This window comes from Scatophagus argus, chromosome 1 (genome assembly GCF_020382885.2).
Source record: "Scatophagus argus isolate fScaArg1 chromosome 1, fScaArg1.pri, whole genome shotgun sequence".
Lineage (NCBI taxonomy): Eukaryota > Metazoa > Chordata > Actinopteri > Scatophagidae > Scatophagus > Scatophagus argus.
In genome coordinates, this window is record NC_058493.1 from 13,526,118 (window position 1) to 13,552,830 (window position 26,713).

Consider the following 26,713-nt stretch of genomic DNA (forward strand, 5'->3'; position numbering starts at 1 on the left):
AGATCACCCGCCTAATATTAAGTAGGTCCCCTTTTGCCACTGAAACAGCCCTGACCCATCGAGACATGGACTCCACTTGACCTCTGAAGGTATCAGACAACAAGTCATCAGTAGCAGATGCTCTAAGTTCTGTAAATTGCAAGCTGGGTCTTCCATGGATTTGACTTGTTTTTTCCAGCACATCCCACAGATGCTCAATTGGATTAAAATCTGGAGAATTTGGAGGCCAAGTGAACACCTCAAACTCTTAGTTGTGTTCCTCAAACCATTCTTGAACTATTGCCATTGCCATCACTGAATACTGTTTCTGTGAAGGGATATACCTGGTTAGCAACAATCGTTATTAGTAGCATCCACATGAATGGCACGATCCAAGGTTTCCCAGCAGAACATTGTGCAAAGAATCACATTGCCTCCACCAGCTTGATTTCCTTCCTTGGACTACTTTTGGTAGGTCCTGACCACTGCAGACTAGGAACTTCCCAGAAGAGCCGCAGTTTTGCCAATGCTCTGACCCAGTCATGTGGCTATCACAATTTGGCCCTTATCAGAATCACTCAAATCCTTATGCTTGCCCATTTTTTTCTGCTTTCAACTCTTCAAGGACAAAATGTTCACAATGTTCAAAATGTCAGGTGTCAAGGAGATAATCAATGTTTTTCACTACACTTGTAAGTGGTCACAATGTTATGGCTGATTGGTGCATATTCTCTTCATACTTAATTAGTATCCGTACATGGATTTAATTTGTTTTTATAGTGTAGTTATCCTAAGGTCTTCTTTCTTTGCTCTGTATTTATGTTACAATAAGTTAAATATGCTGATATCATACATTCATATCATATTTCCAGGGGTCTGACCAGGTCACTTGCATCATCCAGGATGGAAATGTTGTCTGGTCTGCAGCTGTGCCTCGCTGCGAAGGTACAGACACGTACAAACCGTTTATGTGTGAGCAATGGGTGATCACTGAAAATGTTCCACTTGCCCGAATATAAGGTCACAAATCATCCAGTTATTTGATTCCCTCCATTTAGCTTAAGTGTGCTTTTACACCTTAGAAAGCGTATAAATTTCCCCTTCTTAATTGCTTTAGCCTCCAGCCTCCCCACACTTATTCAGGCTGTTTGCATGTGTCTGTTTCTCTCAACAATAATCTTAAATGAGACTGGCACAAGTTCTGCTGAAACTCATTCAGAGAGACTTGCCCAATACATGGAGACTCTCATATATAGAAATGTATCCATAGTGTGCAGATAAGAGAATATGTGGAAGCAATAATAAATGGACAGTGAATGTGCTGTTATTTCAACACTTTTTAAAGACGAATGGCAACCACTGGCTTGTGAGTATTTGCAGTTTTTTATCGTATCCCTTCCACCTTGATTGTGTTGTCTAAATGACATTATCAGATGTTGCCTGTTGTTAATAAATGGAATCGGGGAAGAAAATCAAAATGAATAGGGTTGTCACATTATTAAATATGGAGTCTGGGAAAATATTATCCCTCACATTGGACAGGGAAGGATAATTATGTCTTATTTCTCAAATGACCTCCCATCCAAGTGTGCCATTGCTTCAGTATGCAGGGAATGGAAAGAGAATGCAGTGAAACTAAAGTGACTTGTTTTAACTTGCTAAAAGTCTGGAATTATGAGAGGACAAATCAAAAGGGCAAAGGTATCAGCTACTTGAGAAGAGAAGTGGTAAGAAAGTGAAAGATAATCCACTGCAAATTGTATTTTGTAGAAAGAGCAATGGATAATATACAGATCACAAACTGCTAAGTTTTTTCAAGTCTCTTACTCTACATGTTAATGTTAGTGCTTGACTGCCTAAAAAGAGAAGAAACAGTGAAAACCGAAGCTTATCTAAGGTCACAGAGATATTAAGTATTTTATTTTTATTAATATGGAATCTAAATTCAACCAAAGCTAATTCTTGCATCTTAATGTGCCATAATTGAGATTTGGAGACTCAGTTAACTATAAATTAGTGTCAGAATGTGCCAGCTTTGCAGCCTGCAGCCTTCTGAGTTGCAGGGAAATGAAGAGCCATTTTTTGGCATCATTTGACACATAAATCTACTTGATTTCCCATATAAATGATCATGTTCTAATTATTTTAGTTTTTTTCAAACATGAGCACATGAGCAGCTCATAATTATTTACTACAGCACATGGTTGGCACAGCACATTTTCTGAAGGTAAATAATTATGTATGAAATCTAGAAATTCAGGAAGGATTACATTATAGCTAAAATAAATTGAGCAGATGATGAATTTGCTGACTTGATGTAATACAAGCATTGTGCTCATGCTGTAACACGGTTGCAAGAAAAAGTGATTAATTCATCTCTCTCTCTCTCTCTCTCTCTCTCTCTCTCTCTCTCTCTCTCTCTCTCTCTCTCTCTCTCCCTCTCCCTCTCCCTGTGGTTGTGTGTGTGTTTATTTCCCTGTAGCTCCATGTGGAGGCCATCTCACAGCTCCTACTGGTGTTCTGCTGTCTCCTGGCTGGCCCTCCTTTTATAAAGATTCTCTAAGCTGCCAGTGGGTGATTGAAGCACAGCCAGACCATGCTGTGAAGATACACTTTGACAGGTTAGTGATTTTGGTTATGAAGCTATAGGGAGATGTTTTGTCAGGACTGTTTAAGTTAGTTAGATTATGATGAGTTGTGTAATGAAGTCATGAAGTGTGAAGCCATTGTTTCCACTTTTTGCTTGTCAATTAGTACATTACAATTTAGTTAGTCTGTTTTTCAGTTGATCAGTCAAAATCATTAAAAGTTAGTTAGACGTAAATGTAGTTGGTGAGCTACTGCTGCAGTAAATAATTAATGTTTGCTTTTTTGTACATTTTTTTCTGCAAACAAGTCATGAGCAGATGCAGTGTAGCCTGAAATTGCTATCGCTGAAATTTGTCTTTTTGGAAAGTGATGTAAAGGCCAAGTTATCTTCATTGCCTATGAGGCATTTAATTTGTGTCAGATGCAGCATTGCCATTGCATGCAATTGTCCTGCTGAGAGGCTAGCTGGTTAGAGATTTAGAATTGTGGTTCCCAACTCTGTTTTCTTTTTCAATTCCACCAGGCAGTCAATTGCATTCATGTGATACCCTTATATCCGTATTCTAAATCAGTTATTGCTGTATTTGAGACATTCACACACATCAAATTATACTCAGCAGCACTGATTGTCTCAGGAACCAAGCAGTTCTCTGGACCCTGTTGCCACAAATGGGTTTTTGCTCAGTCAATTCATCAGATGATAGTACAGGCAGAGAACAAACTCAGCTGTTTTACCTAGTTAGTTACACAAGGCACTTAGGTGGTTACTGAAGTGCTCAGTTATTTAAATAGATGGGTAGACTGTTAATATAGCATTTTGCTGTACTGATCATCAGTTTGTTATTGCTCTTTGTTGTGTGCTACAGTTTCTGACTTTAATAAAATAAATATTGTTGTTGCAGAGTCCTTATGATATGCTGCTTGTTTTATTATTATTTCTTTATAATTTGCTGCTGGTGGCAAGCAAATATTTGCTCTTAGTTACATTACACTGGCTGGTGTTTGAGATTCACAGATAAGATAAGATAAACCTTCATTAGTCCTGCAGTGAGATGTATTATGTGCACTATGCTAGTCACATGAACATTATCATTGGATATTGTGTATGGGGTTTTTGTGTGTGTGCGTGTCTTTCTGTCTAGGTTCCAGACTGAGGTCAACTATGACACACTGGAAATCAGGGATGGCCCCTCTGCCTCCTCGCCCCTTATCGGTGAATACCACGGCACCCAAGCACCTCATTTCCTGATTTCCACGTCCAACGTCCTTTTCCTGTTGTTCACCACAGACAACAGTCGTTCCGCAGCAGGCTTCAGCATCAGATATGAAAGTAAGGCTGATTGACTGACTGATAAAAATGTTTGGTAGATACAAGCTGAATTGCTCGCAGGCAACAGTATTTTGCTGGTGTAATTACCCCATTATACGCTCACACTCTTGACTCTTCTGGTATTCATGTGGCTCATGTGTGATGTGATTCTCAGGTGTGAAAATGGAGTCAGACTCTTGTCTCGATCCTGGTATTCCAGTCAATGGTCGTCGCCATGGCAGCAGTTTTTCCATTGGCTCCCGTGTGTCATTTACATGTGACCCAGGATACACACTGAGTGATCAGGAGCCAATTGTTTGTGATCAGAATCATCAGTGGAGTCACGCTCTTCCTAGTTGTGATGGTAAGAACCTTTCTTTCATTTTAGCACACTTGGCTGAAACATTTTGCACCCTATTCCAGAAGAATAATGTGATAATGTGTCATGTGGACATTTGAAATTCTTATAAACATAGCAAGCAATGAAAATTAGGTTAATCAGTTATACTGTAAAAGTTAATGTCAGTTTTACTGTAATGCTTCTGCCAACAAAATAAATCAAAAAAGAAAAGCAGGCTCCCTTTGCTCAGAGGACAATCCCATTTTTCCCAGAGTGCCAGCTAAAAAGAGTTTTGTACATATTGCCTGACAACAGGCTGAAATGTCAGCTCCTTACACTTCTTTTCCATCTACACTGAAGCATAGTGCTGACATACTGGTGTTGTCAGGGTTTTAAGAGCAAAGTAAAATATTATTATATAATATATTTTTAAAGTGCAACAACCATGAATCATTAAATATTACTGAAGTTTATATGTTGGACTGAAATTATAAGCTCATTTCCTGTATATTTTAATGATTACATTAAACATTTCGTTTAATCAATACGAATTCATTGTGACCCGAAAGTGCAGTCAATTAATAACAATAGCAAATATGTTTAAAAAATGCCAAAACTGAGTAGTTTAATCCCATTATTAAATCCTTCAATTCACACACAGACAGTCAGAGGCCTACTTCAGCGTGTATTGGCTAATATACGTTAAAAACAATAATATTTTGAACCACCTCAAAGCTAAGCAACAAACTTACACCTAAATGATACGCATATTATGAGGTCTACTCACTAATTGAATCTCCTCAATGTAATGCATGTACAAGCAAAAGCATGTTTCTTCCCTGAGAAGAACCGAACCTTCAAAACTATCCAGGAGTACCTGTTTGGGTTTATCCACCATGAAGTCATCTGGGTTGTGTGAGAAGGGCAGCTAAGAGATGCACATCTGTCATCTGGTTCTGAGGTAACTTAGCTTCTGATTGCAAAAACGGCTATCAGAAACTGAGAGAATTCTGCTAGACTTTCATCCCAGTATGAAAATATGAGACATAGGGTCAGCTTGACAGAGCTTTACAACACCATGACAATATTGTTAGTCCTGCCCATTTCACTAATTAGCTAATCATTAATCTTCTGCAGCTCTCACTGGATCGTCTGCTCTTTCAGTTGAGAAACCACAGATTAATGTCATGATGCCAGAAGAATCAGAACTAGTCAAGTCAATGGACCCAGGCGATTGTAAATACACAAAAGCTGTACTAAATCCTATGCTTTACTTGATCTGATTTTAATCATAGACAAAAAGCAGGTGGTCTGCTTTGTGATATAAACTTGAAGATTGTTTTTAATATTTCCAAGTAAATACATCAGCTAGGAAACAGTAGCTGGAGGTTAATGTTGTGGTATTTCGGATCCTCTGAGATTTTTATCAAATTATTTCATTTATACATTATATATGAGTGTGTTATTTCTGAAATTAATCCAGCCCTGCTGTGGGGCATTGATGAACAGCGCAGTTTGTTAGACCACGACTAAAGTCATTTATCTCTTTCCATCCATCTCACCATTATCAAGGGCAAGATGACCATGAAGGGTAGCATGGGGGTGAGGATGACAGTGGGTCAACACATCATGATTTCCAGTCTATCAGAGGACTACCACATATAGACAGACATTCACACCTACCCCTACCAGCAGTTTAAAGCCATCAGTAGCGTAAACCACTTCTTGGGAGCTTCTGGAAGAAAGCCACACCATGCTGCGGGAAAACAAAAGGCTTCATCTTTCTGACATGTTTGAACACTTGAAAACAGCTTCAGATAAATTGCCTTTTGACTTGTTTTAACTGAGTTGCTGGTTGTGACTACGATATTAAAATGCTATTTAGCTGTCACTTTGAAGTGTAGCCCAAATACAAAGACGAGGCACAAAGCAGATGTAGTTAGAAGCCAATTTGTTTGGTGGGCAAGCAGACTTACATTTGGTGGTAAGCAGGCTGCATCTGGTAAAGAGCAACCAGTGTCATTATCACACACGTGTCCAGGTTTCACCACCGTTGTACTGTTCACTGGAAATGAGTTTTCACAGTTCTGATTTCCAGACTGCCAGCTGTGTGGTTGCTGTGTGTGAGAGAGGTTTGGGTAAATTGAATATAAAATAGTGAGCTTATTGCATTAAACATCACAACACTAACATGTCAAATAACTTTACGTGCTCAAATTAAAACATTAGTTCCAAGTACTTCACCATGCAGAAATCAGTTCTGTCGATAAAATAACTGAACGGCAAGGTCTTAATATTTTTAAGCAACATCTCTGTGTCAACGCATACTTGTGTTTGAGGGTTTTATAGTGCACTTCATATCCCACCTACTGGTTTGGGATGGCTCTGAAAATGATGCCCCCCCTCTTCATGAATATAAAAGTAGAATTGGAGTGAATTGGGTGAAGTGGCGGGACAAGGTTGAGCCATGTAGATGCAGGCAGAGGAGGGAGAGGGAGGAGGCACAGGTGTTCCCATCAGTAACTTCTTTCATCCATACAAGGATACTAAGAACACGCTATTCCTAATCCTTTACTTTATTTCCATCTCCCAAGGCGCATCTGGCAGCCAGTGTTAACTGTACCATCAGTCCCCACTCCAGAGTACACACTACCACAATGACTCAAGTTGGACATCTGCCTCAGTGAAATCATGAGGGTCAACAGGCACTACTGAAACAGATGCTCACTTGCCACTCTCAGGCCATTCCATTCAGCATTTGCCCACAGCTCATGCTATCATGGGAGATGAATACACAGTATCTGATTCAATCTGCTGATTGAGAAGAATCCAATTTGAAAACCAAAGTCAGGGTGTCTGAACTTGGGAGTGAGTTCAAACTGAGGCAATCTATCTCACCATATCAGTCATATAACATAAGTAGTTTTAAATGGCTACTGTGACATTTTCAATTTTCAACCAAGCATGACATCCTACCACACAGCTGTTACAATACAAGACACGCTATCTCAGAATGACATTTTTGTAAAATGGTGGATACGACTTCATTAGAATATAAAATGCTATAGTTTGTTTTTATCAAAGATGATATGACTAAGTGTATGTGTCAAATCTGTTATTGCGTGACTTTTTCATTAATCAGATTCACTCCTTTCCTATATATGTATTGACAATTTCATATGTCCAGTTCCCCTGATTTGCATGTTTTGCTGCTTTGGGTAGAAACCAGAGCAATCCCACACAAACGCAGAGAAATTTCAGAAAGGGCTTCTCACATCAATTTATAGGAAAAAGAAAATCATCTTTAAAACTCCCACAGCCACACTCAAAGCAACTCATACACCCACATGTGGATATTAACCACAATAATCTTATTTACAGTACAGTCTCAGAGGCCCAGTTAACATTTTGAAAGGAAAAGCCAAACCCTTTTTTATCACCATATGTTGTGCATTACACAACCACCAAAATTCATTATTCTTGCAATTTCATGTCTAAAAGTACCGCAGTGTCTGTTGGAACCAAAGGACTCATCTTGCAGGTCAACTAAATAACCAAACAGATAAAGCAGATCACTGGCTGCTCTTTTACATGTCAGGGAGAATACTGAAGGGCCACCCTGACATTTTAAAGCTTACAGCCGGTGCCAAGACATCGACTTGGTAGAAGAGACCAAAGTCACAGTATTCATTGTCGTTAAAAAAGCCATGGCATCCTTCTTTAAGAGGGAGGTAAGTAAAGACAGGGAAAAACATGAAGGTAGGAAAGAGGAGGAGGAAACTAGCTGAAGTCAGGCATACTATCTTTCTCTATTTAGCTATCCTGTCTCAGAAAAACAAGCCGCATTTTCCTGTATCTGCTTCTCGTTCAGCATTCAGTCTCATGCTGCCTCTCTCAAGACTGAAGGCCACCAGACTTTGATTTGCCTGTCAAATTTTTGTTAGAGTCATGAATAGTCTTTCTCTGTGTCTCGTTTTTCTTTTTCTCTCTCATTGTCATACAGCTCACACTTTCTCACACATACATTGACAATCTGTCTCTTATCTTCACACACAGAGATCATTCACACACACTGAAGTATGCACTCTCACACAATAGATGCAATATGTGCACACAGACATGCACTCATGCTTCCCTTTGCAAGGGTCATTTAGTCGGGCAGTGTCCTAGTTTTAGCTGAATCCTGATGGGACTGTAAAAAAAACTGGCTCTGGTAACCACAGCACACTCAGAAGTTAACTCCAGCTCAGTTGAAATATGATATGGAACAAGATGAGGGCAAGATATTGATGGACAAACAGGTAGAGAGAGGAGGAAGAGGTGGACACGCACACTGGAATAGCAACAGCATGAAGAAACATGAGACACCGACACTTCTGTCTTCGTAAAGACAAATAATAAATAGTCATATTACAAACCTTTCCCCAAATGAATTATCAGTGTTTATTTTAGGAGCTACAGGGGACATTTGTGCATGCAAATATATATATACAGTGTGTATATATATATATATATATAAATCTTCAATCCAGAGTCACTTTAACAGTGAAGTGTTTTGTTGTCTCTGGCTCAGTTTATATTCTGGGATGTGTTTGTTTAATAGGTGAGAAAAACACCCTTTTTTATTTCTATGCCAGTCGAGCACCTTGAAGCACTTTCATTGAATTAAATTAACTGAACTGAGCTGAACAGAATTGAAAGAGATGCAAGCACAATGAGAGAAAAACAAAGAGTCAATATATTATCTTAGTTCAACAGTCTCGAATGCAACGCAAACCCACTTTAACTCTCCATTATGTTTCAACAGTAATATTGTAATGTTCTGTATCAGTTCTCTGGCTCCATGTGGAGGCCAGGTGTCGGGTAAGGCACACACTGATCTCTCACTCTTTCTCAACAAATTGCTCTCTCTTTGTCACGTTCTCCCTACTCTGTTTTTGTTTGTTTATTTGTTTGTACATCAAGTGTATTACTGGACTTCATCCCGTTTTCCTCTGAAGCTTTATGAAGAGACCTCATTTTTTTGTTTTTCCTCCTTTAGAAGGCCTCCTTTGTTTACTCTTAAGCAAATTTGGTGATCTTGTAATTACTCGAAACAACAATTTTGTATCTCAAAATAATTTATTTCAGATGACATGAACAATAAATAATTTTGGCCATCTTTGCATAGTGGTTGACATATTTAGCTGACATTTTTTCTCAAAGCGCATACAAAAAACCACTAAAATTTAATGATTTGTGACAGGAATTCTAAAGTAGACTTCTGCAATCATACCCATGTATCTCTGTTAAGCTTTGTCTCACCCACTTGCTTCTTTTGCTTTTGCTTTTGGTGGATAGGCCTATGCATATTTTGAGATTGTTTTTCATTATTTCCAGAAAGTTTCTGATTATAGTGATAAGTTGCACTTGGTAGATGTCATGTTTTATTAATTATTTTAATGTGCAATTTTAGAAGAAGAACAGTTATTCTGAATGGTTGTCACAGTTGCCCCTCATTCATGGATTATCACTTAATTTCATTTCAAATTTGTTATACATCAGCCTGACCTTGGAATTTAGAGCAATGAAATCTGTCATTATGTGATGGCGTCTTTATTGTACTTAGGCTATGTCTTTATTTTTAGGTATAAAACTCTTTTTTAGAAGTAGTTGAGGTCATTCAGCTCAGTGCAGTTTTTTGTGTTTTACCTTCTTTTTTTCTACCTTTCTTTGTCTCCCGCTCTCTCTCTCTCTGTAGCCCTTTGTGGAGGCTATGTCTACGGTAAAACAGGGACAATTCTGTCTCCTGGCTTTCCTGACTTCTACCCCAATTCTCTTAACTGCACCTGGACTATAGAGGTGTCTCATGGGAAAGGTAGGAGGAACACATATATGCAGACATTATGGAAATTAATTCTTCACATCTTAATGAACCTGTTTATTAGATTTGCATATATTGAAAATTTGTGTTTCAGGCTTGGTGTCTATATTAATTAGTTGCCATTTATGTCATTCCTCTGTGGCTAACTCTGTCTCGAACTGTTTATCTAACCATCTATCCATCCATCTGTTCATGGATTTCAAGGCGTTCATCTGGTTTTCCACACTTTCCATCTGGAAGAGAACCATGATTATCTTTCCATCACTGAGGACGGCACTTTCCAGGTTCCTGTAGCTCGACTCACTGGCTCAGTGCTGCCCCCTAGCGTCAAAGCAGGTCTCTATGGGAACTTCAGTGCTCAGCTACGTTTCATATCGGACTTTTCCATGAGTTATGAAGGTTTTAATATTACTTTCTCAGGTAAGAACACCGGTACACTACATCCATTTAAAAATTGTCTAACTCTATTTATACAAAAGATTAACCTGCCTTTTTAACCAGAAACCTGTAGATCTAGCTTTCTGTCTCTTATAATAATAATAATTATTATTATTACCATTGTTATTATCATCATTATTATTATTAGTATTGATACTTCTTAACATTGTAATCATTGTCACAGATGTTGCATACAACCTAAAAAAGCATTACAATACTGCCCCCTTAGCCTGCTTTTGGCCTGTCTCATCTACTACATGGCTGACAGTCCCAAACAATGCCATTGAAAAGCTCAGGGAAGCCACTGGTTAACGGCGTCACCTCTGCCAAAACAAACAGTTAGTCTTCATCCTCAAAGTCTTCTCTCTTGTTGAACCAAAATATACTCTCTGAAAGCACTGTCAAGTAAATCTTACCCGTGTGTGAGACAGGAGACTGCAGTATGGGACTACTGCACTTTAAGTTCAAAGGTATGCTTGACAACCTAAATGCTGCAGGATAAACACACCTATAAACAAGATATGTTCTTGTTTCTACAAAATATGTTTTTTGTTTCGACTAAAGCATTGTTGTCTATTTGACCTAATGAAGTAATTTAACTAATCAGTCTTCAGTCAATGCCATTTATGTCTGAGACTTAAAACTGGTATTCAGTACACTGAGAGGCTGCAGTTACTGCCCCACTGCTAAGTTAGCTGAGTTACCTTTTAGCTGGACTATGTTGTCCAGTATTACTATTTCAACAATATGAATGTATTTTGTAACTGATGTACTATATGGTACAACAACATTACTAGGGTGTGGAATTTATTAGCAAGAGGCAATGGTAAAAATGGGTAAATTAGCTTTAGCCAAGGCTGACACAGAAGTTAACAGTAATTAGCCAGAATGCAGCAGGTTAGACTGAACCATTTATTTCTTTATTTCAAGTATTACATGCTGTTTTTTCTGCAAAGAACTACACATTTCTTTGGTATAATATGTTTTTATGTTGTAACATAGATCAGTCAAAACCAAACTGACTGAATATGTAGTTAATCCATTTTGGTCTGTGGTGGGGCATTAGATTAATATAGCAATGTGACTTATTAGCAACCACAACTTCAACTTAAATTGTAATTTGTGGTAGAGTTTTAATACATCACAGCCTCAGTTTTAAAGTTTCCTTGACCCCAGATTTTTAAATGTAATTAGTGTCTCTCTCATTACCATATATTTAATATTGGCTAACTTAAGAATATTCACACAGTTCCTGTACGTTTTGCACCCCTTTAGTCTTCTTATTCTAACTCCTCAGTGATGTTATTTATCTCTCCCAAATGTATAGAGTACGATTTGGAGCCTTGTGAGGATCCCGGCGTGCCAGCGTTCAGCAGGCGGATGGGATTCCGATTTCGAGTTGGCGACTCACTGGCCTTCTCTTGTTTCCATGGCTACCGACTTGAGGGAGACAGCAAGATCACTTGTCTGGGAGGAGGCAGGCGAGTCTGGAGCAACGTACTACCACGATGTATAGGTAAGACAGCCAAGTAGACAGACCCACTGACTAGTGTCTCAGTGAAAATGCAACAGTGTAAAATCTGTGCTGCATACAAAACACAAATCAAGAAAGATAATTAGTTTCTATACATTCAGAGTAGTTGTCCATAGAGCTGTAATTGGGCCTTAAAAATTAGACCCGACATGGCCCGAGCCCAACAGAATTCAACCTGAACCCGTCCAAACCCAAATGAACCCATTTTTTTTCAAAGCCTGAACCCGCTACAGCTTGACATTATTCAAATGTGCACATCCACACAGCTCTTTTGCCTTTTGTCAAGAAGGAGTTGTTTATACATTTTTACCGTCATTTATTCACTCGTCACATGGTCAAAACTTTTCCACACTTTTTTCCAATGCAACCAAGCTCCTCAGTATCCATTTCTGCATCTTTCACGTGCTAAGCGAACCACATCACGTGACTGCTAATTGACCGCGCATGCCCGAACCCGGCCTGAGTCTGTGGATAATGATGAAAACTAAGCCCAAACCCGACCCGGCCCGTCAGGTCTCGTTGGATCCCCGTTGCTTTCTTACACAATGTTCTATAAAGCAATGTTGTAACAAGCCCTACAAAAGGTTTTCTGCTTTCAGTATTTAGAGCTTTGGAGAGGTTTATCTTCCTTGAAAATAATTGGCAGCTTGTGTAATAGAACTTTAAAATTACCTTCTTCAGCATATGAACAAGCCTTGTGGCAAAGTATCAGCATTTCCTGGTTGAAGTTCAATTGTTTTATTGTTGACACAATGGTAATTTACTAATATTTGACTGAGTATCTGTTGAATTTTTTTTGCAGAGATTTGGCTGTTAGTAGGTTGTAATTTGTTGGTATTTAAGTATCAGTGTTTCCTTGGATTCTGCTGGTAATTTATGAGAATCTGACTGGTGGCTGCTGGTAATTTTCAAGCCCCATGAAGAGCAGACTGAAAATGCCATAATAGCATTATCTGTCAAGAGATCAGGCCTTACTAAGAGGAAACTAAGCAACAGCAGCTGGCAAAGCTCACTGAGTTCTTCTCTCTCCTCTTTCTTTCTTCTCAAATGTCTTTAGCGCTGTCTCACTCTTTCTAACTTTCTGTTTCCCTTTCTCTCACTTGAAGTCCTTGGGTAGATAATTAGGGCATTAGCTGCTATATGAAAAGTGTTAATACTGTGTCTTTTGTTACTCCCCTTTTCCCTATTCTAATTTCTCTCTGCATATTTTCAAAAGGCCCTTGTCTGTCGTGGTTCATCTGCTATCGTCTTTTCTTTTCTTCCTCTTCCAGCTCTTTCTTCATTCCTTTATTTCCCCCTTTACTATCCTTTATTCTCTCACTAACACTCGATAGTGCTGTCTTCAGTTTGAAAAGATCTGTGCTCCTTATCTCCTGCCATAATCTGCTTTAAACACAACAGTGCATTTACAAAACTGTTGCTTTGAATTACAGATTTGCTCAGATTTGATAAATACTGCATCTTTTGTTTGGTGGGTTTTTTTTCCTTTTTGGCAGTGAGTTTCATGTAGTTCCACATCAGCTTCTCTCTTGTCTATTTCATTACCTCCATTTCCTCTTTCCCCCTCCCAAGCACTGGTGGTCCTCATCAGTACGAGTTAAAAGTCTGATCATCGCTTTTCTCTTTTTTACACTCCTCATTTACATGTGACAAAACTCTCTTTGCACAAAGTGCCACCTATTTGAATACCAAAACTCTGATAGCCACTGCACCTACTTGGTAATTTTCTATAATTTATATAAAAGACTTGTTCTAACAAACTAATCCAGACTTTATTCTTTTTTGTATTTTCAATTTTTTCTCTTATTAATGCTTTGATTTTTAGGCTACTAAAAATTTAGGAACTTTTACTGTTCCCCCTTCTTGTTTGTATTGTTTTATTTGAAGCACATTTCAAACAAGTGCTTTTAAGTTATATTATACTGTGTGGTTCATTATGATCATCATAAAGTCAACCCAGATATTCTGACTGCTCGAACATAATTAGATAGAAATGCTGTGATTATTGATGCACACTGTACCAATGTCCTTTACTCTCCTGTTGTAGCGGAGTGTGGAGCCTCTTCGCTAGGCCCAGAAGGTGTTCTCCTTTCTCCTAACTTCCCCTCCAACTACGATAACAACCATGAATGCATTTACCGCATCACTACTGAAAAGGGCAAAGGAATCAGACTGAAAGCTGAGAGCTTCTTATTGCAAGATGGAGACTATCTCAAGGTATGCACACACACACATGCAAACATGGCAAGCTTTTTCCATACAGATGGTATAAACCTATAAATGCACAATTTATATACAGATTTAGATACACACACAGCGCACATACAGCGTTACATTCATGAAAAGCTGTCTATATGCAAAATCATATGTGCTCAAACATATATATGCCGGAACTGATTAAATTGAAAGTGGGTTATTTCAAATGATGCTTGAAACGAAAGAGCTGTGGATGCTAACATACTCATAAACACTGTAAAATAATGTGTTGTCAAAAATAAATAAGTTAATAAATAAACAGCTAGTGCTGTAGTGTGTAGTGACCACATGCTTAGCCCATAAATGTATATGGTCAAGTGTCTGTTCAGCACTTCATCCTACACTGCAGTACATGCTGTTTGCCAAACCTCTCTCTAATCGTCCTTCTTGGCTTCAAATGCTGATGCCTGTAACAGTCCCAAGGCTTTTAATCTAAATCAGTTGTAAGGATGTAGAAGAAAGAGCCAAAGTAAAACAGTTAGAGTACATCCATAAATTTGATGATTCTAGTATTTAAAGCCACATAGCAGAATTGATTAGCCATTTGTTATATTTAAAACAGGGAGAGATAAAACAGTGTATAGCCATGTTACTTTTGTGTTCAAAGTCAATCAATATCAGATGTGATTCAGCAATATAACAAAAAATATAATAATATTCAATGTCAACCTCAACCTGACTTTTCTTTGCTTCCTATGAGTTAATTCACTCATCCAGAGGTGCTGTGATGCCAGATAAATTCTGAACTGAACAAAAGTTTCAGGGAGGTTTCTGGGCTTTGATTGCTCCTTCCTCTGTGCTTGACACAGTCTTAAATTGTAATTTTTTGCCTATATATTTTACATTATTTTTAAGTTGCATTGCAGAGCAGAAACTCAGTGCAATCCTCAAAAGCCCACCAATTCTGCAAGCTTTAGTTCCAGTCACACACACTATGTCCAATTAACGTGTTGGGGAATGAGCAGTCCTTAATTATATGAGGTGTGGGAAAAAAAGGCTGGAAAAAAAATATAAACTACAGGAGGGGCTTTGAATTCTTGATTTACCTAGTAATCTTTTATTTATTTATTTATTTACTTTATTAATCCCAAGCTGGGAAATTACTTCTCTGCATCTGATTGAAACACACACACATGCAACATGTAACATGCAGTTAAACACACAGGAGCAGTGGGCTGCAACTATCAAGCGCCCGGGGAGCAAATTGGGGGTTAAGTGCCTTGCTCAAGGGCACATCAGGGCACTCCAACCTCTAGGCCACAGCTGCCACCAAACTACTACAGTATGTAGTTAAATTGTATTAGCAATGTTTGCCCTTGCTGTTAGGTGAGTTACGTTGTTGTAAGAAGCAGTAACACCCCTGCAAGGGTTTATTACCCATGTTCTCAGTTAGTGCTGATGGTACTCCTGCTGCAGCCGCCATCTATGGTTGAATGGATACACAGGGAACAAAGACAGCGAAAGGATCAATTCTGCGTCTTTAATTCTAAGCTTTACAAGCTTCATACACACTACAGTACATTGTGTATGAAGCTTGTAATGTTTGAAGCTTGGTTTTTCTATACTTTAATTGGTTGTAATATGTGGAAACAATAAGTAAAAATGAAAAGCAAAATAAACAGAACAGAGCTCTGTAAAGTTAGCATCATGTGACTGCAAATACAAATGCCCCAACTATCAGTGCTTCATATATATATATATATGTGTGTATAGTGTGTATATATATCTATATATATATAGATATATATACATTGCAAAAAACTCTGAACAGACATTATGAGGCTATACAAACTTGTTCTGCGGTATGTTATTATGGTACTTTTCAGACTGCTGTCGCCTCTGTAAATGTTGAGGATTTGGAGTTGTCACTATATTATAAAGAATTCCTTGAAGTGTTTACATATTATAAACTTGGATATGTATACTTGTGTAAGTCTGAACTACAAAAAGAATTACTGATGTTCCCAAGGCTTGTAATTCCTCACAAGTCCTCTGTCGGGTACATGTGTCCTCTTCAGTGTTGGTCAGGAGAAGCTGTGTGAGCTGTTTTACAGTCTTGATGCTGTCCTGCAGCCATCATCTCGGTTTCTATTCACAGTGTCTCTTAGTGGTATTAGGCCTGAGGGCATGGTTAAGCCAGTATGTGGTTAGAGTGTCTTATCAGTATTAGGCCTGCAGCACTAGGCTGAGCCTGTCTGTGGTTAGATTGTATTAACAGGGTTCTCCCTGACTTTTAGAGATGCATGACATCATTGTAAAAGTGGGATAGGTATTAAAAAAAATGGAAGGTCCTCTTAAAGAAATATGACACCAAGATGGTTAACGGACATAAACATGCTAAAATGGTTATTATATAATGCGTTCCATTCCATTTTCCAACATATCTTGCATTGCACCGCAGTGCCCCTCCCACTGTGTAATTGTCTCTGTAATTAAACAAAAGGATGCAACCTCCAAGACTGGAGAGCAGAGGAAGGCATTTGATCTTTTTCAAATTATGATTGTGCTCTTCACAAGGCATTTGACATAGTATTTACTGCAGTAAATTGATTCCTTCTCAGAAAATAACAGGAGCAAAGAGACAGAAATTGTCCTCAGATCACAAAAGTTAATGAGGGCATACGGGTTGCTAACATACCAACCAAAAAGTAAGGGTAGATCTCAAGACTGATTGCAGGAATGATACATAATCTTCAACAATATTATATGTTGGCTTCAGTTTTGATGCTTGGGGGTGGAAAAATAAAATAAGTTACTTCTTGTACATGATAGATAACTAGGATGTCTACATATTATTGAACACAGAGTTACCTTATTGTTCTGCTGGAATGATCAAATATAAACTGTTGGACTGGCATTTTTTCAGAATTATTATTATTGTTTGTTTAGTCTTGGGCAAGTGCAGGCAGTTGGAAACATCTTTAGTCTTTTTACTCAAGTATTTAATTAATATGTCCATCTAAAATGTGTGAGAGTACTAATTAGAGTGTTGAAATTTTGAATTTCCATTGAGCAGCCCACATCTCATTACTGTTACTCTGGCAACACCCGATCAGAAACAAAAGGAAGGCTGTCAAGCAATCTAAACACTTTAATGTTCACCAGAGTGTAAATACATTTGAGCTCTTATTGAAGAAAAAATAGCTATGTTGTCTATTCATTTCCACAAATCCAATTTTGTGTGTGTATGTGTGTGTAATCACCAAATGAGATGCTAGATGCTAATTATGTAGACTAAAGAGGACAACTGAGCCATTTAAGTGTTAATCATTTTAGTAATGTATGATACACTCAAAAAATCAGCCATGTAAAAACTGGTAATTATGCAAAAGGTAGCAGGTGCCTGACATGATGAAATCTATACTACGGTCATCTTGTGATGGTACAGAAGTGGGCATATATAAGGGCAAAGACTGGTAATGTACGACATGTCTGTTAATTAGAACTTTTCCAAAGAATTAGCAGAAAGCACAACTATGGTGATCTGGAAGGAAAGCCCCAAGATGCCACTTAGGCTAGCAATTAGCATGCCACTCCCTAGGCTGGCTGTTACTGCGGCAGAATTGTCTGAACACAAACCATTTGTTTGGCGGTTCCAAAAAGCTTCGGGCTAAAATCTCCTGTAACATATGAACCAGCTCATTACGTCTCCTTTTGCCATTGGCTATATTTTCATCCTGGCACTGTTAAAGAAAGGACTATCCAATCGCCTGAAAGTGCCCTCTAATACAGTGCTTGACCAAATTTACTCAGATGCACTTCAAGTCTAGAAAAAAAAAGAAGGGGTGAGAAGGGGGACTTGGTGTGTGTGTGTATGTGTGTATGGGGTTGTTGTGTGTGTGTGTTGGGGAGGTTGTTTGGGAAGGAATTGTTCTACGAAAATGGAGGTGATAGGAGAGCAACTGAAAAAGTGAGAGTCAGAGAGGGGTAGGGTGGCAGATGGTGACATGTTGATTTATGAGCCACAGGGCTTTTCATTAACCATACTGAGTTTCACTGAAACATTGGGGGGGGGCAGTCAAACTGTGAGATGCAAAACGGGGGGGACGCTGACAGACAGAACGAGAGGAATGTGGGGAGGGAGGAACGGGGAAGGAAAATTAAGTTTACCTGACTTACCTGACTAATGCTGCAGATATGTGTGATACCACTCATTGGTTTTAGGCTTTTGCTCATTTTCACACTGTCCTTTCCTGTGTCTCTCCATCTTCCTCATATTTTTACTTTCCCACACAACCACACACTCCAGCATACTGCAGCTCCTACTTTGGCTTCATGCAGAGATGTCTTGTTTGACTGGCAATTTTTATAGAGATAGAACATTACATTGCCTTAGCCCTTTTTCCTTGGCATTCTTGCCACCTGCAGACCTGTCACCACCAATCTGTGTAAATGTCTCAGGCTCCCAAATAAAAGCTTGAGGAGTTCACATTTATATCCCAGCTTGGGAGAGTATTATGAGATGCTGAAGAATGTTAATTTTCCCTTAAAAACTGCAGTCAAAAAGAAGACTGTACTTCCCAAACTAATACTTATCCACTGTTATGTTGCATTCAGGATTATAGTAAATTAGAAGGCAGAGAGTAGACTCCAAAACAAACTTAAGGGTTTGAGTATCAAACACTTAACACCTATAAATCACCTATAAAGCTTGAATTTTCTGCTAGCCCAGTCAGTTTCATATGTGTTACCTTTCTTTGGCTGCAAACCAAACCTAATTTATGGACTGTACTACCAACACAAATCTGCACTGAGCCACTTTTTTAAGAGAGCAGAAGCATTTAAAACTTAGTAAATGTGCCACACTAGTGATTTGTGCACATGAACACTTAAATAGGATGTTGTTTTCGCTTTGTTATTTGTGTGATGTTAAGCTCTGCTCAACTTTCCCGTGTTGCCAAGCTGCAAAGATCTCTCTGGGAGCCATTTCTCCACCCTCCGTATCTACTTGTCTCACAGAGCTCATTTGAAATAAATGACCTCCAGCTGTTTTGTCTCCTCTTTGTGCTGCCAGTGTGAGCATACGGTTACAGGTTGATGTTCAAAGTGCAAAGATACAAAGCAAAATTATTTGGAAACCAAACAGAAAAACTGAGTCTAGTAAAAACTGGTTAACACCTTCATCAATGTCATAATTTCTAATGAACAAAGGGAATACAAGCTATGTGCTGCGATATTGATCTGGTCCAATTATAGTTTTATGTTCTAAATTCTCATGGTGTTTTCAACTTTTGTACTATGCATGACAGCATCTCAAACCCTGTCACACACACACACACACAGACATTAACTTAATTAGTTAACAGCGGAAAACATACATACTGAGACATCTAGCTTTTACAAGTGATTTCTAGGAAAACACACTGTACCCCTTGCTAATGATTTCCCCTGTTAAAATGAATCCACTTAAGCAGCATAATTTAAATATAAATAAAATCTGGAACACTTACCACAACTGGAGACAAACTCAACTATGAATAAGCACCTTTTTATTTTTCATTGAGGGCTCCAATCCCCCCCCCCAATCTACTGTTTCCCACAGGTGCTGCTCAAGGATTAACCTTCAAAGTTCAAAGTAGCGTTGTACACCAGTTTTTGTCCACCACCTTTTGTTGTTGCAAATAAGAGAACATTAATTACATTCAAATCCTTATCAAATGAGTTCACAGAATACTGATTAATCCTATCAATGCCTGATCAATCTCTCTGTATTCTCTCTGAATAGAGTCTGGACTCTCCTTCAATGGTGCTCTGGTAGTGATGTGTTTTAGGTTAACCAGCAAAGATTAGTATGCCAGAACTGAATGGGTTAGCAACCACAGTGATGGAGTAGCTTACAAGAAACAGGAGTATAGCAGGGTCTATGCTGTTATAAGCATCTAGGACACATCGGTTCTAGTGACTGTTAGCCCCCTAACAACTCACTTGTGACCTCAACAGCTTCATGTGATAGTTTTGACTCTGTCTTTTATGGTGCCTCACAGGGTCCATGCTGATGCCAAACCAAGTATATTTTTTTCCCTGAAGCACAACAAAGATTTTATGCCTCTGCTGGCAATAGCAGTGGCCAGAGGTTATTGCTATTGGGTTGCACATCCCATCCTTGTGAACATGACCTCCACCTTTGATAGGGGATTTCTTCAAATTTAGCACAAACATTCACTTGGACCCAAAGATGAAATGATTACATTTTGGTGGTAAAAAGTTGCTGTGACCTCATGTGTTTTAGCCACGCAAGCATTCATGCACTAATTATGACACAATTTCACACGAATGTGTAATAGGATAAAATGGTGAAGTGATAATATTTTGATATCCAAAAGGTCAGAGGTCAGCTTCATTGTGATGTCATAATGTTCTTGACAAACATTTTATTGTCAATTTTTCAACACGATAAGAAGGTAAGGGGAGACTGTGGCTACATTTCACATTTTTGGTGATATTGAGCTTCAGGTGATTGTCACTGCATGAGGTGACGAAGCTCTGTATCACTGGCTGCAGGTATGAGTCTGGACAAACATGCATGTGAACTGTAACTTGACTGGTGCTCAGAGGCAGCCAGGCACAAGGCAGTAATTCTACTATTCCATTGCTTGTGACTCACTTGCAGAGGAGAAGCACAGACAATGGCACTGGCAATAGGCAACGGCATACAATTTTGGTTCAAGACTGAATACATTTGGTACTGTGCTCTTTTTCCAGGCCAGGTCAAGAGTGAACTGTACACTCGTTTGTGATATTCTCTTTCCTTAAACTGGTAGACATACCCTCATGTACTTCTATACTAAACCACATAAACACCTTTAACCCTGTTTGTGGTCCTGTTTCTGTGTTTTGATTAACAGATGTATGATGGAGAGAACACTTCATCCCGCCTGCTTGGCAACTTCACACGAGACGGCATGCTGGGTCATGTCATCAATAGTACATCCAATCGCTTGTGGCTAGAATTCAACAGCAACGCCTCTGGAACCAATCAGGGCTTCCGTCTCACATACACAAGTGAGTTGTTTGAGAAATTTTGACTTTTACTTGGAACTGAAAAGGAGTACAGCCATACAGGTTGATATTTATTCTGCATATGCTGTATATACTCCAGCTATGGTTTGCTCTAGAATGACCAAATAACAAAATCACTCCTCTCTTTCGCTGTCACGCAAACAGTTTTTGCACACAGATGCGCATAAAAAGTAATTTTCTACATTATGAGTAGCTCATCATGAAAGTTCTTGTAAGGAGATGTTTTTAATTGAAAACTAGAGTGCTTGTGAGTGTGTTAAAATGGCCCTCATGGATATATCCTGCATGTGTCCTGTGACTCAGTCAAGTGATGCTACATACCAGAGCAAAATAGGTGTCATGTACTACAAAACTCTAAAGATTTTCTCTGTCAGCAAATTACCGAGCTATTTCTTTCACCTCTGACGCCCAAAAACAGATCAGTTTTCCGAGTAATTTCTGTCAAAGGTGGAGTCCAAGGTGCAACAGCAGTTTACAAGAAAAGGAAATGAACATATTGATGCTTGAAACACACACATGCACTCTCTCTCTTTCTCTCTCTCTCTCTCTCTCTCTCTCTCTCTCTCTCTCTCTCTCACCCTCTCTTTCTCTCTCTCTCTCTCACACACACATACACATACACACCTTAAAGGCGCTAAAGACAGTCTGTTAAGAAGGCAAGACCAGCTGCTGTGTAAGTCAAAGAGGCTATCAGAGGAACATTTATCTGCAAATCATTTAAAGAAGGTGAGAAAGTGACACATCTGGAGTGGAAGAGCGGCTGGACGCAGGGACAAATGGCTGAAGGTAGATGGTATACAGAGACTAGATGGATGCTCTGTATGTCAATTAAACCATTAGACAGCCGTTAATCTGCAAGTCATTTAACTGGAAAAGGGGACACCTTCTGCAAAGCTCTGCTAAAATGAATGGGCTAAGAGATAAGAGAGACTGATAGAACATTCAAACAGGACGATAGAGAGACAAGCATCCAAGCAAGAGAGATAAGGATGTTTTTTTAAGTAGGGTCAGGGACATAAACCTCTTTAATACTACACAGTGTTATAGGCTATTTTCATAGAGCAATAAGACTTCAGACATCAGTTCAAGACATTAACAAGAAAGGCTGACAGAAGTGAGAGGCATCCATTTCACTGAAATGGATTCAGAAAGGGGTACACAGTTGTAGACATGCCTCACAAAACTGTGCACTTCAAACAGTGTTTGCTGAGTAAAGGATCTTATTACTATGCTTTATGGAAGAGTAAATTGTCATTGGACAATAAGCGTATTCTGATTTATTGTCCTGATTTTCTCTGGAAATAACAAATAGCAGGTATTGTTTTACACAGGATCAATGGAGATTTGTGTTGTCTAATCAAATAATTTAGCAACACCCTCTGACACAAAGCCATTACACAGTCCAGGAATGTTACTTTAATGTTCCTGTAAATAATTACATAACTGTAAATAAAGTTACTTTAAATCATGAGATTAGATCAGATGATGCTTTCAGTAAGCTGGCCATTGTGTTATATACTGAGCCAAATGTAAGTGAAAAAACAATTTATGATAATGAGCAGTGAGTTGCTCATTATCATAAATTGTTTTTTTTACATAGCAACTCAGGACATTTCTGATCTGAGGGAGAATGTTTTGTTCTGACCTGAGGGAAAAGAAAAATATGTTGTTGACATTGGTGACATTGTTGTGTCTTTGTTTATCTATCTGTCTTAGAAATGGGAAACTTTCCTGTTCTTTGTTATCTTTAGAACACACAGACGCTCTTGCAGTGTGCTTGTTCAAGTGTGCAGTTTTGTATGTATGCGTTTGTGTGGGATGCGAAATTATGATTTGATGTTTTCCCACGATTTCATACAGAGACCACATTTTCAATCCATAAATATAATCACGGGTGCTGCTCGCTACACAGCCTTAGATCTTACAAAAAAACAAGAAGCCTACACATTTCTACAATGTCACCGAAACAAGCATCTGAGTAGAATATGTAGAGATGTCCATTAGCTTTCACTGCAGCAGAAAGGCTTTCAGCATTAGCATTGAGTAAAACTTTCTGCGGGAAGTCACAGGGTTCAGGAGAACAACAATTAGACCTTATGTCCTCTTGTCCAAAACTGCTCTGAATCACTCTGTTCATTTAGGCAATGCAGTCTTTCTGCATTAACACAACAATCTAATCTGTGTGTACATCTGTGTGTGTGTTTCTCTCTGGGCATGTCTCTTTCAAGGTTTTGATCTAGTACGCTGCGAGGAACCAGGTGTCCCCAGTTATGGATATAAAATCCAGGATGACGGTCATTACGCCAACACATTTGTCCTGTACTCCTGCAACCCTGGATACAGTCTTCATGGCAGCAGTACACTGACATGTCTTAGCGGGGACAGACGTGTCTGGGACAAACCACTTCCTTCTTGTATCGGTTAGTATGCTAACACATGTTCCACGGGTATCAATAATTCAGAACTGACAAATCTGAATTATTAAGGTCTAGGTATTTTTTTTTCCATACCATTCGTCAAGAAATATAGCGGGGAGAAGCTGCAGTCAAAGTAAGTCGTGTCTGTTCCAGCAAAAGCATGATGATTCAAAAGAGAAAGTGATGAACAAGCGATTGAGTCAGTGAAAAGGTGAAAAGAGGGCTGATTGAACACTCTGCAGGAAATATTCATAGTGATGCGAATACACCTCTGTATGTTTGAAAAAAAAAAAAACAGGCTATGATCCATGCACCTGTGCACACAAGACTATCAGCAGGATGTCACCGGTCATGTGATTTTTTTTTTTTTTTTTTTTGCACTGGGCATAAGTGTATTTTAAGGATGGCATGGTTAAAGTGCAAAAATAGGGGATGGCTCTCTGAATTGAACTTTGATGAGTTCAGAATGTAATCCAGACTCTTTTCTTTCACCCTGAAGGTGTGCGCAGTTTTTTTGTGCCAAGGACTTTGACAGAAGCCTTAGCTTTCCGTTCTATTCTCAGCTTGCACAATAAATAGAATATTCTGTCAGACTTTTTTTTTCAGTTTCCAGAAAGTGATTTGATTTAAAAACAATTTTAATTCATCTGAAATTGTTAAGTATATGTTTTTCAGATTCTGGACAGCGCAAAAATAAAAGTGCACTCATTTTACTGTGATAAAACTAATCGTCTTGTGTTACAAAAGTTCTAAAAATTAGTTTCACATGCCTGGAAGCTTTTATGCTAGTGTTGTCAAAGTCTTGGAGATCTTAAACTTTTCGGATCTAAGCCAGTTTACTGTACGCCCATATCAAATTGGAAGACTAATTATGATTAAAAAACTAAACAATATTCTGAGATTTTAGATCATTCTGACTTAGTCTTGAACAGAGAGCTGAGTGTGGTAACAAAAGTAATTTACTGTGACTCAAAAAATATTAAATGCCAATGCAATGCCAATGGTTAAAACACCAAAATGCTGTAATTCTAATTCACTTAGTAAGTACAAATTATTTTCCAGTACAAATGTCAAGTAAACCCATTGAAACAAGGAACATGAAAATAATTGTGAAGTTGTATCAGAGTCACATACATTTTTAGCTGAATGAACACAGCACTGAGGAAATTATGGGAACTGCCTGAAGGATAGTGTAATAATCAGCCATCAATCTCACTGCTGCTGTGCACTCCCACAATATCAGGTTTTGTTTTTCAGACACTGAAATTGACCAAAACAAAGGTTTGTCATTTGGCATAGAATATATTTGAATGTTTCTCAGTTTATGAAAGTAGGTACATTGCCAAAGGGCAGATTTAGCTTTAGTTGGCACTTGGCAGCTCTTAATTAGGTTCGAGAGGTGTGTTTCAAGTCATTCAGCTGCTTTGACGTGGTGATTTTTTTTTTCTTCTGCTTGTGGACCTGTGAAAGTTGCTTTGTGTTTTAGCTGCAGTGCAGCATGTACAGCTGGCCATTCTCATTCCTTATTGTCATTCAGCAGCCACCAGTGAAGCATGAACTCGTCGTCGTTTGTTTTTATTGTTCCTAGCTTTGAAATCCCTAAAGCAAATTTGCCATTTTTAAAGTCCATAATTCCTGCTTGTCCATAAATATTTTGCGGCTTTGCATATTTTACAAATTAAAGCACTTTCCCTGTTCGTATTTCTACTTTGCTGGGTAGATGTGGGCACTTGGCACTTGTTAATTTGGAATTCCCTTCTGCAGAGCCAAACCTTGTGTCTTTCTAACCTGCCAGCACACCTGAGCTCTCTGAGGTGGGACATGGCCTGATGTGGTTGCTAACGGCAACTAAAAAGAATGTGTGTTCATGAGTGTGTTCCGTGAATGTGTTTGTGTGGGGGTGTGAATGCAAATGAGTATGCGTTTTTGGCTGGATGTGTGTGAATCTCAGAGTGTATTTGTGTATGTGTGTGTGTGTCCCTGTGTATCTCTGCAGTCAGTCATTAATTTGTAGCTGCTCCGTCGCTGCCTTATTACAGGTAAGCCAGCAACCAAGAGAATACTTGCTGGCAGAGCCCTGGGCTAACCTCTATAGCTACCTTTGTGTCTTCCTCTTTTGTCTGCCTGTTGGGGCATTCGTCTTTCTGCCTTTCTGACTGTCTCCTTCCCTTTCTGTCTGGCTTGGTCCCATATCTGCATGTACTAGCATAGAGATGAGGAGATGGCTTTGCTTCGGGCTGTTTCTATACTGTTGTTTTCACTCCCTCTCTCCCTCTTCCACACTGAGAGTGGTGGTCTGTTTCAGACTCTTTTTTGTTCTTTTTTGGTTCTCTATTCATACAGTATACCTGTCTATCTTCCTCTCTGTATTTATGTGCCTGTTATTCTTTTCTCTGTCTTGGGAAATTGCAGTTGTCATTGGCCCAGGCTTACTAATAGCTATTTTTTTCTCTCTCTCGCTCTCTCCTTGTGCGTCTGTCTTTCCCTCTCTAACTGATTTTTCATGATTAAACATAGCAGATTGGTGTCTTTCCTCCCATGTTTTCTATCACTGGTGTGTGTGTTTGTGTGTGTTTGTACATGTGCATTCAGTCTAGGGTAATGCAACAGCAGTAGGTTGTTGTTGTTGTTCTGAGATTGCAGAGATGTGCCCTCTTAACTCACACAAGCATACAATGCACACACTGACATAAAGCTTTCTTTACCAAACCATTTTCTAATCAGCAGCAATCTGCTGGCTCAATGGGGTACTATGTTTACCATGTACTTGCATGTTGAGTTCAGATCTGCTCACAGCCTTTTCCCCTGCTTCTCTCCCCTGTTCCTTGCCACTGAAAACGATATAAAAATAACACAGAGAGCCAGTTCTTCTCTGGTGCTTTAAACAGCATTTTATTTTAAAAACTTTGAACATTATGACTAGATCCTTAAGATAAAACAACCATTCACCAACCTTGAAATTCTATAG

The 26,713-nt window shown here is 38.8% G+C and overlaps 1 protein-coding gene across 1 annotated transcript in view; it reads left to right on the top strand.

The window, feature by feature from the left end:
- LOC124064464 (CUB and sushi domain-containing protein 1-like) overlaps positions 1-26,713 on the top strand; it is a 358,243-nt gene that overhangs the window by 233,366 nt on the left and 98,164 nt on the right. The window contains exons 17-27 of the mRNA XM_046398956.1: positions 852-924; positions 2,462-2,600; positions 3,711-3,781; positions 3,857-3,898; positions 4,053-4,241; positions 9,958-10,074; positions 10,285-10,500; positions 11,846-12,034; positions 14,100-14,269; positions 21,154-21,310; positions 23,557-23,748. Coding sequence (XP_046254912.1) covers positions 852-924; positions 2,462-2,600; positions 3,711-3,781; positions 3,857-3,898; positions 4,053-4,241; positions 9,958-10,074; positions 10,285-10,500; positions 11,846-12,034; positions 14,100-14,269; positions 21,154-21,310; positions 23,557-23,748 — 1,555 coding nt within the window. The remainder of the gene's footprint in view (positions 1-851; positions 925-2,461; positions 2,601-3,710; positions 3,782-3,856; positions 3,899-4,052; positions 4,242-9,957; positions 10,075-10,284; positions 10,501-11,845; positions 12,035-14,099; positions 14,270-21,153; positions 21,311-23,556; positions 23,749-26,713) is intronic.